Source organism: Scomber scombrus, chromosome 3 (genome assembly GCF_963691925.1).
Source record: "Scomber scombrus chromosome 3, fScoSco1.1, whole genome shotgun sequence".
Taxonomy (NCBI): Eukaryota; Metazoa; Chordata; class Actinopteri; order Scombriformes; family Scombridae; genus Scomber; species Scomber scombrus.
The window spans coordinates 11,348,528-11,367,063 of record NC_084972.1 but is presented as its reverse complement, the minus strand read 5'-3'; the positions used below and the strand labels follow the sequence as shown (position 1 = coordinate 11,367,063).

Below are 18,536 nucleotides of genomic sequence, written 5' to 3'. Positions count from 1 at the left end.
TGACTACTGACAAAGTTTGGGATTTTTAAGTGAGAAGATGACTCCACAGCGCCCCCTGGAAGATTTCAAAGTGTAAGCCCCGCCTACCACATTAACATAGAGAAATGAAATCGACAAGGCCTATGTATTATGTCCAGACACACAAAAAAGCCTCTTGGGCCCATACCCTAAATCCAACAGGAAGTTGGCCATCCAGGCTAAAATGTTCAATCTGGATGATTTTTATTATTATTATAGTTTTACGCCTTTTTGACAGCCTAAACATGCCCCAAAACTCACCAAAACTTGCAATCATGTCCAATCCGACGAAAAATTAGATATTTTAAGGATCGCGGAAATGGCCGACGCAAAAATGGATTAATAGCGCCCCCTAGAAAATTTTAAAAATCTAGCCCCTCGACTCAGATTGACATAGACAAACGAAACTCGGTATCGTGTAAAGACGCACAAAAAAGCCTCTTGGACCCATAGCCTAAGTCCAACAGGAAGTCTGCCATCCAGGCATAAATGCTCAATCTTAATGATTTTTTGACCCCTCACCCACATTCCTTTGTGCTGAGAAGTCACCCAGACTCATTTGTGGTCTTAGTTTGCCATCTAGTGGAGACATGAACCCCAGCACACAATGTTCAATTAAAGGCACAGGAACAAAGACATCTACATGCCAGTTTTGACAGCCCTGCGACCGCCGCACGCACCGACGTGCACGTACAGCGTTACAATTGGGGGGGTAAACGGGGGGGTGCGAGGGCCCTTCGACACTGCTTGCAGTTTTAATTATTATTATATCGACACTTTGCGCCTTAATTTGACCCCCTAAACCTGCTCCAAAACTCACCAAATTCGGAACGCACATCAGGTCTGGCGAAAACTTCGATAAAATGTAAAAACAAACAACGTCGAACTCTCTAGCGCCACCTAGAAACAGTAAAACGGCCACTACGCCTGATAGGAATGTCGTAGAAAGATCAAACCAAAACTCAATTGTTTGTTTTATCAAGACCTACAAATCACGCACTGACACCCCTGACCTAAATCCAACAGGAAGTGCACAATTTGCTGTTACATGTGGGATTTTAGACGATTCTTGGCGTCCTACAAACGTTATCTTGTCCGAGGGCGTTCATCGTGGCGGCTTCAAACTTGAATAGCTGACTGAGCACACCCTGCTGCACAAACGATCTGAACAACTTTTTCATTACTCGTCCGGTTTGGATTTTAGAAGCCCTCAAAGGTCAAGTGCCCAAAAACCCTCGCCAAAACGCTCCCATAGACAATAAATGGAAGGAGAGTCTAATGCCACTTTGACCCTAAATTTGACCACCTAAACATGCTCCAGGACAGACCAAATCCAACACGCACATCAGGCCTGTCCACAAATTTGATAAAATGGAAAAATTAACCCCAAAAGTGCCAAAATGGGCTCTCTAGCGCCACCTAGAAACAGTAAAACGGCTCTAGCACCACCTAGAAACAGTAAAACAGACACTACGCCTGATAGGAATGGCGTAGAAAGATCAAACCAAAACTCAATTGTTTGTCTTATCAAGACCTACAAATCATGTGCTGACACCACTGACCTAAATCCAACAGGAAGTGCACAGTTTGCCGTTACATGTGGGATCTTCGACGATTTTTCAGCCACCTAGAAACAGTAAAATGGCCACTACGCCTGATAGGAATGTCGTAGTAAGATCAAACCAAAACTCAATTGTTTGTCTTATCAAGACCTACAAATCACGCGCTGACACCCCTGACCTAAATCCAACAGGAAGTGCACAATTTGCCGTTACATGTGGGATTTTCGACGATTTTTCAGGCTTTTCAAAATATATATATTATTCCTGCATACTTTCAGTTACAGACTCCATTCAAACGTCAAAATGTAGCCACAAGTCTCATCTATAGATGTGTGTAATTTGGTCTGGCTATGCTTTATACTTTTTGATCTGTGGACCCACATGCGCACACTGTTCCTCTCCCATTCAATCTGCACTCTGCCTGCTGTCTGCCCATGCTCTCTCCTCATGTGCTCGAGTCGTTAACTACCATAGCAACGACTGTGTGTGTGTGTGTATGCAGCTGGCTCAGCCAGGTTAGTGTGCCATTTATTATTATGTTTCTTCAACCGCCTCTTTGCGCCTTAATTTGACCCCCTAAACCTGCTCCAAAACTCACCAAATGTGGAATGCACATCAGGTCTGGCCATAAGTTCAATAAAATGGAAAAACAAACAACGTCGAACTCTCTAGCGCCACCTAGAAACAGTAAAACGGCCACTACGCCTGATAGGAATGTCGTAGAAAGATCAAACCAAAACTCAATTGTTTGTCTTATCAAGACCTACAAATCACACGCTGACACCACTGACCTAAATCCAACAGGAAGTGCACAGTTTGCCTTTTAAATGTATGATTTTGGACGATTTTTCAGGCTTTTTCAAATATATATATTATTCCTGCATACTTTCAGCTATAGACTTCATTCAAACGTCGAAATGTAGCCACAAGTCTCATCTATAGATGTGTGTAATTTGGTCCGGCTATGTTTTACACTTTTTGATCTGCGGACACACATGTGCACCCTGTTCCTCTCCCATTCAATCCCACATCTCCAGTCTGCCAATGCTCTGCAGTCGTTAACTACCATGGCAACGACTGTGTTTTGGCCTAGCCAGGTTCATTTGTGGTCTTAGTGTGCCACCCAGTGGAGAAAACTTGTCATGATACCTGATAAGGAAGTGTTTTGATTCTAGTTCAAGTTTATTGACTGTATTATTATGATTTTAGATATCTGTGCAGTCTGTCAACTATTTCACTGACATTGCTGTCAAAATCTAGATCAAACACGAATTACATGAGCATGAACTACAAACAAATCGACAGGTTTCACTGGAAATAAGTTCCTCTCCTGTTTGACTCATCAAAGTGGCAGTTCATTTCAGTTGCTCAGTCTAAATGTCTACACAGACAGAGAGAGAGATGGTGTGTGTAACGTGTATCTACTTATTGCAGTGTCCAATAAATGCCCGGGTCTGAATGCGTCTAAATGCACCCGACGGAAACCTTTCCGCTTCGCTGCGGCCCGACCTGCGCAAGGGGGCGAGGTCCCGCCCAACGCTGCTCGCAGCTTTAATTAGTGACTGAACCTGCACATGAGGACTGGCCTAAATAGTTCAAATGTACTGTCATCTGTTCAGTGACATTTGGTCATTTTAAATTTATTTTAATAGCTAATAGCCTGGTGTGTCATTTAGACTTTGTTCCTTAAAGCTTTAGTATGATCATGTATGTGAAACAAACGTGTGGGTCTGTCACAAAAAAACAAAATGTGGTGTAAAATATTGATGCCAGACCCAAACAAACTGTTCATAACTTTTAATTTGGACAACAAGGATTAAACCAATGTTAAAATGACATCAAATCCAAGGCCTGGCTGGTTATACCAGCCAACTAGTAAGAGTCGAGGAATGAGAGACGGATGGAAGGGAAACGGGGCAAAAAGAAAAGTCAAGCTATCAACTCATGTCACCCTCAATATAACGATTCACAGATGCGGGAGACCAAAGTTACAAAACTGTATTTCTTCTGAAATAAAAAAAAGGCCTTTGCCATGAAAATGATGTGTAGAATCTATGTACATCATTCTCGGTTCATGTATGCATACAAAAAAATCCACATCACAAGATGCTTGTGTTCAAGTATATTCACCAACTTCATTTCCATGATTTAGCATTCTCATCTTTCCACATTTTTTTTTTCTGAAATAAAATGTCCTTCAAAATAAAAACAAAATGCAGAAAACCACATTTCATGTCCTACCAATACATATATACTGTATAAATACATACATAAATATATTTTACATACAACAGCCATAAATTTGAAAAGGGGATATACAGAGCAAAGGGGAGTGGGGTGGTAGTGTGTGTTTTAGCTTGTGTTGTAAAATGGTTTGTCCCTCTATGATCTTGTCAGTCAGATGCGCAGGTGTGGTGCTGTGTGTTGGTGTGTCCGCGTCCGCGCACGCGCACGCGCACGCACACGCACACGCACACACAGACACACACACACACATCGTGGAAGTAGCCGCCTCAGTTGGCCCAGTAGGGGGAGCTGCCGTAGCTCGACTTGTTAACTTGGCTCTTCTGCTGCAGGCTGCTGGACTGGCCGCGCTGATTCGGACCACCCTGAACACAGACGGACAATAAATCCATCAGCCCCGGTTAAATCATGGATAGATGTTGATGGTGCTGAACAAAACTCTTTGTCAGTTTAACAATGAGAATCACAAAACATAGAAAAATAATACTGTAATGAAAATATCTCAGGAGGATCAAAAGAAAAACAATCAATACCTTTTAAAAGGTGTTTTTATACTTTTCAAAGCTCAAGCCCACATTATTATTCAAACCTGTGTAACTTCTGAAAAATATCTGTTTGTGTTACCTGTCCATCCTGAGCAAGATGATGGTGCAGCAGCTGTGAGTGTGGTTGCTGGTGAGGCAGGATGTGGAGGAAAGGGGCCGGTGCATAACCTCCAGGAGCTGCTCCTGGGTTCAGAGGCCCTGGACCCCCCAGCGCTGATGGCAGGCTAAAGGGAGGGGGGGTCCCTGCATGGAAACCCTGCTTATCAAAAGACTGCAGAAGAGACGAGGTTCATTAGTTGATCGTTCATTAGTAGTAACCCTAATTTTACAGCAAGGCCGACTGTGGTGTTTCGGGCTCACCTGGGTCTTATTGTAAACACTTCCACTGATGTCTGGCACACCCGAGTTACTGGACGTCACTGAGACACCTGGCAGCATTACAAGAACAACATTAATACTTTTTTTAAAAACAACAACAACTAATAACAGAAATAGAAACAATGAATTATTTTTCTTACCTTTTCCAGGTCCAGCAGCAGCAGATTTGGCTTGTGTCTGTGAGGAGGAATTGTAGCCTTTACTGTAGTCCACTCCTGCTGGCCCTGCTGTCAGCTCCTCATACCCTGCACAGGAAAACATGCACTTCAGTGTCTGAGATGGACCCGTAAACATCATTTTTGTTGATTGGTGTGTTTGCCCAAGTGTATGTGCTTTTGTTACTAACCTGAGCTGAAAGTGTGCTGGCCGTAACCGCTGGGCTGCTGCTGTGTCTGCTGCTGGAAGGGGCTAGCAGAGGGGTTTCCCAGCCCGAGGCCCATGCTGTGCTGCTTGGCCGAGGCTGGTCCTGGTCCCCCGGGAGGGACAAACATGGTGTGGCCATACTGGAATGCGGCAGCACTGGGTACGGCACCGGGGTAGTAAGGCAGGCCTGTGTAGCTGTAGCCGGGAGGCAGAAAGGCCTGCTGACTGCTGTGATGTTGTGGTTGGCCCTGGGGCTGAGGCTGGGCCTGGGGAGGCTGAGGCTGGGCCTGGTTCTGTCCTTGGCTCTGGCCCTGGGGGGGCTGCGGGGCCGCCAGGCTTGTGGGGGGTGCTGGGGATGTGGAGTCGTTCCTGCCAAACTTTGTGACTTCACCTGAGCAATAGGGGAGATGTCACATGAAGCCAAACCCTGGATTTTAGGATTTTCAATAAGGCCAACCAAGAGTGAAGGTGCTTTACCTGAGTAGGGGTTGTTGGCTAGGTTCCCATCTCTGCCAGAGAGAGTCGCTGCAGGGCCGGGAAATGTGATTCCATAGTAATCCTGCAGAGAGGGCTAAAATGACAGGGGGGGGGGGGGGGATCAGGAGAAGATCCAAACATAGGCAAGAGTAATTACTAATAAAGGGTTGCCCTTTAAGTGTGGTAGTGAGGCTCACCATTGGCAGTCTGGACTGAAGCATATGCAGGTCCTCATAGCCATAGATCTGCTGTGAAACACAAAGTCAGTTATATAAACAACACTTGTCCATATACACATGTATAGACAATCCCTGAATACCATTTAAGAATTGGGGGGTTTGTCAAATCACTTAAAAAACAACAAAACAGTTGCTGAATTAACTTTGATGCTCATAAGAGGTTCAGTTAGTTTAAGAACAGAGACATCTGAACTGAAGTGACTTAACAGATGACTCTGGCAGGAAGCATGTGTTGTGTTCACTTGGCATATGAAGAGGAAAACTACAATGACTGACTGGGTATGCTGGCAGCAGCCCTCCTGGGCCCATGATATACTGGTTGGGTAGTAGAGGAGGAACTCCCTGGGACAGGTTAGGAGGAGCTTTACCTGTCAATACAATGACAACAACCATCACTTTTATACACTTTATCACTAGTATATACTTTATCCATTCCCAGTCTGTGAGGTGTGTGTGTGTGTGTACCAGTGGAGGAGAGGAGGGCTGTGGTCCTAGGTGCAGAGAGGTTGGACGTGGCAGTAGCTCCATTGGAGCCAAGTCCCAGTGCTATGCTGGAGGCAGTGGCAGCAGAGTGAAGTCCGCTCGTGCCAGTGATTCCACCAACTGTGCTGCTCATGTTGTTGCCCATGTTGGGCATGTTGGCCAGGTGGCTGATGCTGCTACTGTTGCTGCTGTTGTGGGTCGAATGGAGTGCGGAGACGGAGGGCTGCTGTGATGACGTGTAGCCAGACGTGGGAGCCAGAGAGCTCACACTGCTGCTGTCAACACTGGTGTACTGAGGAGAGACAAATGTATGTTGTTACAGAGGAAAAGCATTCAAACAGAAGGTTTCAGCCATCATGCTTGTGGCATACTAGAAAGGTACTTACAGTGAGGGAGCTGGAACCCAGAGCTGAGGAATGACTGCTGGCATGGCTGTAGAGAGCAAAGAAAGGAGGAGTGATGATCAGTCCTTTCTCAACATGGCAACATGTCACAACGTTAAAGTGTCTCAGCTCACATTACCCTACTTCTTTTTAATTACTACACTTTTTCTTTTCTAGCCCCATCAGAGCTGTTCCCTGGTCTGCCATGTGTACGTGTGTCACCTGTTGAGTGAGTTGAGCTGGCTGGCTGAAGGAAGGTCTTGTGCCAGGCTAGAGAGCGTGGAGGAGCTGTGTGCAGGCAGGGTGGAGGGTAGGTGGGAGGAGGGTGCTGGAACACCGTTGGTGCTGATATTGAGAGATGGTGACTCAGGCTTCGGTGTGGAGGACGCTGATGAAGCTATGGAGAGATAATAATAATTATTATTATGATTATAATAAATTCATAATATAACTTCATATGTTGTCTTATTTTTTTAACGGACCAAAAATATTAACAGTAAGATTAAAACAGTTGTTGGTAGATAATTTACTTAACTTACTGTCTAAAGCAGCAGAGGACCGTACACCATTCAGACCATTCTGGTGAGAAGAAAAGAAGCACGTAAGTGTTGCATACATGAATAATAGATCAAGACCATTACCAGATCTGCATAACAAGCATACACAATATGGTCAAGACTTCAAATTTGATCATATTCACCTCATAAATAAGTTAAAATCTTCCTGATTTTTATGAACTGACATGAGAATTCATGTTACTCCTAATATGTTTGACAATTTAAGTCTTGATTTGGAAACCTAGGGCGCACTCATACTAGGCAATGGTACCGTGCCCAAGCACGTTTGCCCCTTAAAGTCTGGATTATTTGGCTAGTCTGAGTGCAAGTGTACCGTGCTTGAGTACGGTACACTTCCCTGGCACAGTACAGTTGGAAGAGGTGTGCTTGAGCACGGTACACTTGATCACACATGCGCACACGGTTACGTACACGGTTACGTACACAACGCGCAAAACGTGGTGAAGATGTATGAACCATGCAACCATCCCTCCACAACAACAATAGCAATGGCGGCGTAGAAGGGCTCACATTGGTCAGAGTGTTTGATTGATATTTGGGCAGAGGATGGCATCCAGCAACAACTGGACCACACGCACAAAAATTCCGAAGTTTTCGGTAAAAATCCGCATAGTGTAGTTGTAGTTAGCAAGCAGAGCTTCGAAGGCAAAACAACAGTCACTTAATGATGACGTTGCACCATGCGTATGCCGTATATCAACGTGATGACGTATGTGTCCGAGGCAACCGTGCTTGAGTACACTTGGGTTTGGAGTAATGTGGGTTTGGAGTAATGTGAGTGTCGGCCAGCGGGGGACAGGGGAGGGGGGACATTCGTGCTTCAGCACGGTACGGAACAACTGGCCCTAGTGTGAGTGCGCCCCTAAAGTCTTAAACATGGCTATAGACTCAAACTCTCTATTAACTATAAAGTCTTAAACTGCATCTCAAATCCAAACTACACACTAATTCTTAACAGGCCTTGGGTATTAAAGCGTGTTCATACTGTAAAAGTGACTAAATGAAATTAGTTAACTTTAATAAAGAGCCCTTGATTTTGGAGTATACTGTAATAGTTGGTGGTAGTTAGTCCGTCCCAGAACACAAACAAAAACAAACCCTCTTTTTTGTTTGATTGAAATGGCTCTCTGAAGTTGCAGTTTGCTTAACTTTGCACACATATTGCAGCATTTCCTATTAACATAAACTAATGATTTCTTGTACACTAACTATTAGTACACAGAATAGCCTGCATACAATTAGTGCATAGTAGGGGTGTGACGATCTCGTGGACGTGAATTTTGTCTCGCGAAGCTATAATAATAATAAAAAAAATAAAAAAGACGATCGGTTTTCTATCGATCATCCTCACGTCATGTCTTCTTTTTATAATGTCACGTGTGGATCATTAACCTTGTTGCAGCTTCTACCTGCTGAGAAGACATCAGTCAGAAGTAGGAGATGAGGAGAGGAGCAGAGGTAAGTTGACCTCAGGTCTCTACACTGAAAGCCTGAGGTAGGAGGAGCAGGGAATCTAGCGCTGCGCTAGATTGGAAGCCTAATGATGAAGCCTAATGATGCAAAAAGTCAAATGAGTCACACTACCAAATTATAACACAATTTATATGTTGTTCTACATGTGTATTTATGTGATACAGGATTTGTTCAATTTACTTTTATTTCCGTTTTTTTTATTAGCAATATGTTATAATTTGTGATAATTGGATTCTTTATTTAATTTATATTTATATATTAGAATTGTTTCTACTCTTTATAATTTACTTTTTAGTATTTGTGATTGTATCTAACTTTTGTATTTATGGTTGTTATTTCCATAAATACAAAAATTATCCATCTATAAAATATCTATATGGGGAAACCTTTTACAGTGCTGCATACTGCATATGATAATTATATATTTAGAAAGTAGAAAAAAGTGATTTATTACAAGCTGATTAGTTCAAACATTTCAATTCAATTTCCATTTTGTGAATTTTAAATAAAAGAACAGTCATGTATTTCCTCATTGAAGTTTTCTTAAAAATATTTTGTTAAATTCTCGTCTCGTCTCGTGAGCTGAGTGTATCGTCACACCCTTAGTGCATAGTATTGAATTGGGACACTGCGTTCATTTCCCAACATGGGGCTGACTCAAGTAGGACCAAATTAACTGTGACACTGTGACCTGTAATTTCTCAGTGTCAAGCTGTTTGTGTAAGTATGACAGCCTGCTGCGGTGTAGACAACTGCATCCCATTTCTGCAGCTTGTATAATTTTTTCCCCTTGAGGCATATTTAAATTGGGATGATTCAGTGAACTAACTACAAGGCAGGATGAACTTTCTGTTTGCCATTTCTACTCACCATGACTGGTCCCGAGGCCTCTTTGCTCTGGGAAAAGGCCAGTCGTGTGTGAGGGGGCATGGTCCCGTCGTAACTTCCCCCTACTGTGGAGTACGGAGAGGAGGAGGTGGCCGATGTGGTCAAAGAGGAGGAGGGAGGATTGGTTGAGCTGGCGGTCCCTAATGAGGAGGGTGTGAGACTGGGTAGCGCCACCGAGGAAGAGTGATATACTGGCTCTGATGAGGAGAGGGACGGGGGCAGGGTCACAGAGAGAGGGTTGCCCAGCGACTCGCTGCTAGACGAGAGGGAAAGAAGAACAAAGAAGAGTTAGATTCAAATATTAGATCAAATCAGCCCAGACGAGAAATAAAAAAAGAAGAAATTGGCATCTGAGAAAATGATTTAGGCTATTTTTGTTTTATTTTGTGTGCCTTTAATATTTGTATTTTGGAATTGAACTCCTCTAATATACAATTTCTGTATTAACTAGTCAGTAAGCAGTGACATTACCTGAGCGGTTTGGAGTACAAGCTTGTCTGGCTCTGTGTCCCTGGTCCTGATGCAGGTGGTGCTGGAGCGGGGGCCGGCGTGGACTCCCTGGACGCCGCACTGACACAATTGTCCACAACTCCAAACTCAGGCAATGCTGACTCCGAGCCAAAGTCTAGTGCTCCAAATTGGAGGTTTAGGCCTGGGACGTCAGATGAGCCTGGCATCTCTACCGCTGTGGAGGGGATCTGACAGCAGGGAGGGAACAAGGTCCGGTTTCAGCACCATGAGATTAAGTTTAAATGCTGTTATTTGGACATTTATGTAAAGATTTTATTTAGCTTTAAAATTCTCAAATGTGCATCTGAGTGTATCTGCAACTTTTCATCCCTTACCTTCGATGTCGGAGGTATCCTTCGTTTCTGGCCTTTGAGCTGTGCCCGCTGCTGCTGTGGCGTGCTGCCGCCCTGAGGGTCCAGCCCTGCGCTGGGGGCAGGAGGTTTAGTAACAGCAACAGCCATCACCGTGCCTGTCTGTGCTGGCGTGCTGGTGTGTTGGGGGGCAGGCGAGGCTGAAGCGGGGGGCGCTTGTTGTTGTGATGGAGGACTGGGCTGACGTGCCAGAGGCAAGGAAGGGCCGGTGTGCCTCTGAACCAGCTGGCTCAACACGAGGGAAGGCTCTGGCTGAATGCCAAACTCACCTGCAGACACACAACAAAACACAGGCACAGGACAATGACTTCAAACTCTTTTATACGCACAAACACACACCTACATGAATACATAAGACAAAAACAGACATACACTCACTTCCACTTGAACACTTACGGCTGAACTGTGAGGACAGCGAGGTGGTGTTGGATTCCGAAGCCTTCATGTCCCAGCTGGAGGAGGAGGGTGGAGGTACAGGTGCTCCCAGGCCTGGCAGTCGACCAATGGAGGTGTTGCTTCCTTGAGTGCTGGCAGGTGGGGCTGCCTGTGATGAGGGCAGCGGACCCAAGCCAGGACCCTTCAGCTGTTCAAGTATCTGAGCTCCAGCACTGGGCTGAGTCCTCTTGGCCTGGCCCAGATCCCCGAAACCGGCGCCCAGAACTGACGACTGGCACAGAGAGGGGGAGAGCATGTTATCAGTCCTCTGTATCCGATACATAAAGGATTCAGGAAAAAGAGCATGTTGTGTTTTTACCAGAGCAGCATGTGCGTAGCTTGTGCCACTGGTGGTGCCACGGCTCGGGGGTGCCTGCTGTTGCTGCTGTGGTGGCTGGTGGTGGTGGGAGTTGGTGAAGACCAGACTCTGAGAGGAGGAGGAGGAAGGTGCTTCTCTTCCTCCAACCACAGGTTTCTGCAGCAGAGAGGCGAGGTCCAGACTAATGTGGAAAAAGACAGTAAATTCTATTTTAAAATGTTTGACCAATAGAAGGTCATGTAATGTGTCATAAACATGTGAAAATAACCCTTTAATTTTCCAACACACAGAGACTTCACATTACATTCATGTAACAAATACCACCCAAAAGTGAAGCTACTTTCTCATTATTGACAGAATTTAAAGTAGAACACTGAAACTACCATGCATTTTCTTGTAGAATATAGTTAATAATTCTGGTGAAATTATTGTACTCTGTAATCGGAGGTGTATCATACTGTAAATGAGCCAGTTGCTTACCTTTGCCCAGGTGTGATGTGATTCTCTGCAGTAGGTGCACATGAGGAAGTGAACACTTTGGTCTCTGCGAGCTACAGGAGCACAAGGACACACGGGACACCATTGTTTTCAATACATACCAAAACATTTTGTTGTGACTAACAGACTTCATGTTTTAACCCTTTGTGTCAACTCACACTAACATCCTCACTCCAGTCCTCAGCTGCCCAATCTTCCAAGGTATTCCTCCAGGCAACTAGAGGACAACCAACGATGAGTGACGAGATTCAAATACAGTTGGGAGAAGTGAGTAAATAAGATTCAGGATGCTTGGAGCTTATGTACACTTGCAAAGAACATCTAAACCGAGCACACAATACAGCCTGTATGAGTCATGACCGACATGCCTGCTCTCTAGAGCTCACCTGTCCCGTCTGTGCTGTTGCTGGCCTCCGTGTCCCATGTCTCAGACTGTGTGCTCCCTGTCCTAGCCTCTGAGGTATAGTCCGCAGGATTGAAGGTCCTGGGGAAGAATATCGGAAAACATCATGTTAGAGATTTTAAAAAATTCCATTAAACAAATAAACTAAAAGGACAAGCAGTATGTGACAGCGAGTGCAATCAATCTTCTCCTTAATAAACGGTGTCTGTCTACTCCTTGTTAGACAAAGCTCCTGTTAGATGAGTGAGTACATTTTTTTGTTCTTTATATGCATGGTGGCAGAGTCATTAAGAAACTTTGGAGGCTCCCTGCCATGCTCTTCCTAACCTTGTATGGCCCATCTTGATCATGATCAAACATACTCAATATTTTCATCAGTGGCCCGACTGTCACTCTAAATAATATCAACATGACAATTACACGGGTAATTCAAGATATTGTATTCCCAGACTAAACTCTGACTACTCGCTGTATGGCCTTTGGGTTTCTGTGCTGGCATAGATGGGATGAAACTATCATTTACCTGGTTTCTGCATCAGACTGAGAGCACACAATCATTAAGGTGTAAACATATAGCTTTAGGAAACCATTTTTCAGATGCAAGAAAAATGGACCCACTACACCCACTTATTGAGACACCCTTAGTACAAACAAAAATTGGTGGTGCCTTCCCGGCCTGAGGAAACACTTTGGGGTTAATTTAATTCAATTTTAAGATCGGTTGTGTGTGAGATTGTGTTTGGTTGGTTCCGTACCCCATGCCCTGGGCTGAGAACCTGCTCCCTGCTGGTGCTCTGCCTCTTCCTCGACCTCCAGATCCTTCATAAAAGTCACATAAATGTCAACATCTGCTCAAGTGCTGGGTGAACAGCCAGTGTTTTAATGTGCATCTGCTCACCTCGACCACCTTTCAGCCTGCGACCTCGTTCTGAACCTCTGTCCACTGGTGTCACCTCCACACCGTTCTCCTCGGGACGCGCTGTACACATGAAAATGCACACAATTTAAATTAGAAACTACATTAGTAATGCCATGATGTAATCAAACATGATATGAAAAGCCAGAGGAGACACATGATTCTGAACAGGATGTGAATTAATATGAAGGATCCGTATAGACTCTATACCAGGTCGGCTGCGACTGGCCCCCCTGCCCCTCCGGTTGGCAGCTGCGCGGCCCTTGCTAGCCTCCCTCTCTCCTTTTTTATCCCTGTTCTCCTTGTTCTCCTTGCTTTCTGATGGACCTTCCTTCATCAGGGGCTTCTTCTTCCCTACTGTCTCCCATGAAGTCTAAACACACAACAGGAGACAAAAGGGAGAAAGAATATAACACCAACAAAAACACAACAAATACGAGCACTAACCACACAGTCCACATTTCTCATTGGACACATTTAACAACACTTTTATTTGCAATGTACTTATTTCAGTGAAATAGCAGAAAGACCTGTTTTAATTATTTAATTTTTTCCAGCACCATTTCACAGTTGTTGTATAGAGTAAAACAACACCAAACACAACACTATAAAGACAAGTGGAAACCATTGCAGGGAAGCTGTGTTGCAGGCTATTTTTTGATCAACTTATGTAGTGAAGTGCTCACTGTGCAGCTGTTATACAAGAGCAACAAATGTTGGATGAGCGCCTATTTATTTGTGCACACATTACATTCCTGAGACTGAGATAAAGGGCAGAAAGATTGCACATAGAACACTGATTTTAAAATAAGTCTACACTAAGTCTTACTATTCAATGCAGCATAACAATGCTCATTCAGTAATTGCTCGTTTGTTTAGATCTTAAGGAGTACAGTCGAGATTTAATCAGAAGTTTGCAGTACATACAATAACACAATCCACATAAAGGTGATAAAAAGCTATTTGCTATTTTTGAATTTCCAGGAAACCAAAAGAGAAAGTATAGCTGACTGACTGGCTGCCTGCCCTGCCTGACAGCTAGTATTCTTCAGAAATGTCGGGACACTTGCTCAGAATCACAGCACACGGGCAGAACAACACCCAAGGGTTTGCCACACATTTGGTAACCTGTTTGACTTGACTCTCTCAGGGCAGAAGAGGGAAACATGATGTACAACTGTATGCTTGTTTGCTTTCATGCTAACCCAAAAGCCCGTAATCTTAGAAAGAGACTAATGCTGACACTGATTTTAGTTTTAAAAAATGCCAACTGTGGAAATACGATCACAGTTCATGGTGTTTTCACTCTGTGTGCATAAAGTTTCCACATTTTAAATCAGTAATAAGAGCTATCATAGATAGCTACTGCTATTTCTGCTGTCTAAGCAAAAGAAATGTGTTTACAAAGTCCGACAGAGTTAATTCAGATAGTTGAAACTAAGTGATCGGCCACATGAATAGATGAAATAAGACATGGAAGACCACTTCTCTACACCTACCATGTCTGAGGTGCTCTCCAGGAGGAAGTTGATGGCTCTGCTGACATCCTCGTTGCAGTCATGAAGCGCTACCATACACTCATCCTGGTTCTTGCCAGTCACTTCCATCAGCTGGAGAAAGCAACGTGCAAACACATTACAAACATCAACAAAATCGTGAAGCTTCACTCGTATCAACAAATATGAGAGTTTATTGGTTCTATGAGTTGTCAATATAGAGTCCAAGAGTCAGTCCAGTTATGCAAGAATGTAAAAACTAAACATGGTTCAGCCCAATATTCAGACACTGAATAAATGTTCCTCACCTGGTTGACTTTGTCCTCAAAGTCAGCATCATTCTTGTCATAGATCATCTGGGCAAGCCGGATCTGTTCTGCAGTAGCCTGTAACACAAACAAACCGATGGGTCCAATTTCAGTTATACAGGAGAAAAAAGAAGATTAAGTGAGAGGTTACTTGTATTAAAAAGTAAAAGTTATCATTAGTTTAGTTTGTATTGTTTAAACATCACAAAAAATAAATTTTAAAAATGGTTACAAAGCAAATGCCTTTTTTATTGCCACAAAGTGTTTGTATGTTATATGGTCGTAATGAAAACAACTTCAAAATCTTTTTCAATCTTGACCAAGGAGTCGAATCCGACCGATATATTGGTCAGCCAATATTATCGACGATAATGGGCTATATTGGTATCGTTGTTTATGTTGTCGGATAAGTGCCAATATTTTTTTAAAGATATATAGACTAGGGATGTGTATGAGCCAGAGTCGACTAATCAGTGGGTATAACCGACGACTAGTAGAATATTCGCTGCATGCCAACATTCACAGGGGCTAAATAGATAATGCGTCAAAAATAACATTCAATATTCATAACAAACAAGCTTTAACTACGCAAACTTGCTTTTATTTAAATGATAATCAGCCTTAATTTATTAACAGAAACACATTAATTAAAAGAAAAACTTAAAGACCCCTAAAAATATAACAGCGTGGATTTTTTTCTACTCATTATAAACAACGCTGAGCAGATCCTTTACAATCATGTTATCAATGAGAGACGTAACGTAAAGTTTTCTCTGAGACTTTTGTCACACTTTCGAGGAGCTGTCAGAAATGTTGACGCACTAGTTTGGTGATTAGCATCAGGTCCGTCTCCCTCAGTAACTGTCAGCAGCTTTTTCACAGGAGTCAGCCGTTTTTCCACGCTGGACTTTTGTGTGGCTTCATCTGCATCATGTTCCCTCCAGCCAGTCAGCTAGCTAGCAGGCTAACTTGCTACAGAGTCAAAGTAGCTGAGGGCAGGGGTAAAAATTCACTCTGTGTCAAACTCTACTTCAAAATAAGGTGGAGGTAGTAGTTGTTAATGAACCCTTCATAGTAGACTACACAGCTCAACTCTTGATGGTTTTTCAATGAAAAAAAAAAAAGGTTGACTTTAGACCCTGCAAACGACTACTCGATAATTCAGTTTTAATGACACATCCCTAATATAGACAGCATTTTATGTATCTTTGATCCCTTTTCTAAATTCAAAATGTCATACCTCCTTTACATATTTTTGTCCCACGTGTTTGATCAGGGATCATTGCAAAAAATGTGTGTTTATGTATACATTCTGTTCATATAAGATTATCAGCTGATATATTGATAGAGCTTTTTTACTCCCTAATATTGGTATGGACATCTGCCCCAAAACTCAGTATCAGTCAGGCCCTACCAAGGAGGTTTCCTTACATAATGTGTGCAATATGGTTTTGATAACAAAGAGTAGTCATATGCAGACTGATGTTTTGTGTCAAAGCAACTGCAGCTGAGAGGTGTGAATGTGCATGCTTAAATAAGGTTTTTCATGCTTATGTGGTTGTGGTGGCTCACCTGTATCTGTTTCTGTGGTTGAGAAGTGTGAGTGGCAGCGGGCAGCGCTTTTTCCCGAGGCCCCCGGGCCTTGTCGCTGCCCAGCGAGCTCATCATATACAGTATATACAAAACTCTGTATGTACAAAATAGAAAAATCTGCAAAAAGGAAATAAGAAAGAAGAATGAACCACAAGTTCCTACACCCACAGATTTTCCACAACACATATGCAGTTCATATACTGTTAAAGCAGGGCCACCTCAATGCTTTATTTTAGTGTGAGTGCAAAAAGGTAGCAAGCATTTAATACAAGAAAAATGTGTTATGAGCATAGCTAAGGCTTATTGCACAATCATGAATACGGCCCTTATAGAGGCTGTAAGACACACAGTTGGCCTGGTGACGCAACAGCTTTGCTGAAAATCTAGGTCAAGGAGGGAGAGTGACCCAGTGTCCTCTTACAAACATCAGTGTGTGTGTGTGTGTGTGTGTGTATGTAAGCAGAACAAACACTACACATCTTGACCCTACCTTCCCTTGCTGCGAGATGGTTTACAAACACTTCAGATTATAATATAAATGCACACACATTACAAAAGTTGCCACCTAAACCAATGCAGTAAAATACTGAATTGTTCTCCTGCTTATTTGAAAGCTAAGTCGAGATATTCAAATTGGATGTAGCTACCTAACCAGACACTTTATCATTTCAATAGTGAATATTTAACACAACAACATACACACACTGGGCTTTATTATCTACTTGCAAATACACGAAGGCTGTGATTGCTCAATATGCTGTGATGCAAAGAAAACACGTAATGCAAATTAAAAGATGCAAACTTCAACCAGGGTGTCCATTACTGGAATAATAACTACTGATATCCCCACTGACCCATTTGTTTTATGTCAGAGAACAATAGCAACCAGTTTACTATGCCTGAGTGACGTTGGCACAGCGCGCTGCCACCATTGGCTGCTGTACTGAACAAAGCTAAAGCAAAAAGGACGAAGTGGCTTCAAACGTAATTTCACTCAAATGTTTCAGTGCGACAAAAATATGTTTCTCCCTCACCGAGAACTGTACACCAGCAGCTGCTATTTGTATTTATACAGCAAATATCAAACGTTTACATATCAACTATTATTACTACAAGAAAGAGTATCGACGGTCTTGGACACAACAATAACAAAACAATCATTCAGTGAATTCTGCATATCTTAATTGTTCATTACATTTATTTTTGGCAAGCAGAAATGACAAATGACATATCATTGAAGTTGCACTTAAAAGTGTGCGTGTTAACGTATATAAACATCTACCTGGTTAACTTGCAGCTAACTAATTGCCAATTATCAACCCTTTATTTTAGCAACAGAGAAAGAGGAGCGGTGTTTTGAATTAATGCTAACGTAGCCAATTGCTGTAACATATTTTTTTAACTTTATATTTTGCAAAAAGAATTAAGACAGCGTGGTTTTCAACACAACACTGGCAAACTGGGGACCCCTTTGTCCTCGCTAGCATTGACCGAAGTTAGCTACCTAACATGCTAATGCTGACACTACACCGTCGACTCTGAACAAACGACGCTAGCTAAAGATGCTACCTAAATCTGCTCCAAGTTGATAGCCAACGACCGTCAAACTAACTCACAGAAGTCTTATTATTTACATGTATCTAAACATAATGGCAGCTACATCAGGTTTGTCTTCGACATCTAAACAACAGACTAGCCAGCTAACAACAAAGCTGTAGCAAATCTGACGAAAAAAAGGGGCCTCGCAGCGGAGCACAATCCCATCCCGACATTGCTCGCCGGGAAACAAGACAACAGAAAATTGCGAAATACATCCCCTCACAACCCCGTGAAAACACAACGACGGAGCCGGCCGACTAGCTGCTTCGGCGAAAGTGCGCGTAGGAACGTGGTTTAAACGCGTTGAAATGCCAAAACTGAACTTGAAAAAACAAGAGAAATTGGTGTTTTTTATTACCTGCTAACACGCTTCACTCAGCCAGCAGCAGACAGGGTGGTCACGTGATCTACGCTGCCGCGGTGGGTGCTCCGCTCTCCTCTCCGGGTCACAACATCT

At 43.2% G+C, this 18,536-nt stretch overlaps 1 protein-coding gene across 3 annotated transcripts; it reads right to left on the bottom strand.

The window, feature by feature from the left end:
* Positions 1-3,362: 3,362 nt before the first annotated feature.
* Positions 3,363-18,511, bottom strand: ubap2a (ubiquitin associated protein 2a). Of its 3 annotated transcripts, none has more exons than XM_062415568.1 (27): positions 18,438-18,511; positions 16,460-16,597; positions 14,888-14,965; positions 14,583-14,693; positions 13,294-13,456; positions 13,066-13,146; positions 12,923-12,986; positions 12,151-12,248; positions 11,923-11,981; positions 11,747-11,817; positions 11,267-11,447; positions 10,909-11,179; positions 10,477-10,781; positions 10,103-10,329; positions 9,614-9,887; positions 7,232-7,271; positions 6,915-7,089; positions 6,696-6,741; positions 6,292-6,601; positions 6,103-6,194; positions 5,785-5,835; positions 5,588-5,681; positions 5,094-5,501; positions 4,888-4,992; positions 4,730-4,797; positions 4,449-4,640; positions 3,363-4,189 (listed from the first exon to the last, which is right to left on the bottom strand). In XM_062415568.1, exons 2-27 carry the CDS (start codon positions 16,553-16,555, stop codon positions 4,094-4,096), a joined length of 3,756 nt encoding a protein of 1,251 aa, XP_062271552.1. In that variant the 5' UTR covers positions 16,556-16,597; positions 18,438-18,511; the 3' UTR covers positions 3,363-4,093. The 3 variants fall into 3 exon arrangements, with proteins under 3 accessions (XP_062271552.1, XP_062271553.1, XP_062271551.1); XM_062415569.1 differs by having other exon boundaries at positions 9,614-9,884; XM_062415567.1 differs by having other exon boundaries at positions 9,614-9,884; positions 10,909-11,447.
* Positions 18,512-18,536: the final 25 nt, after the last annotated feature.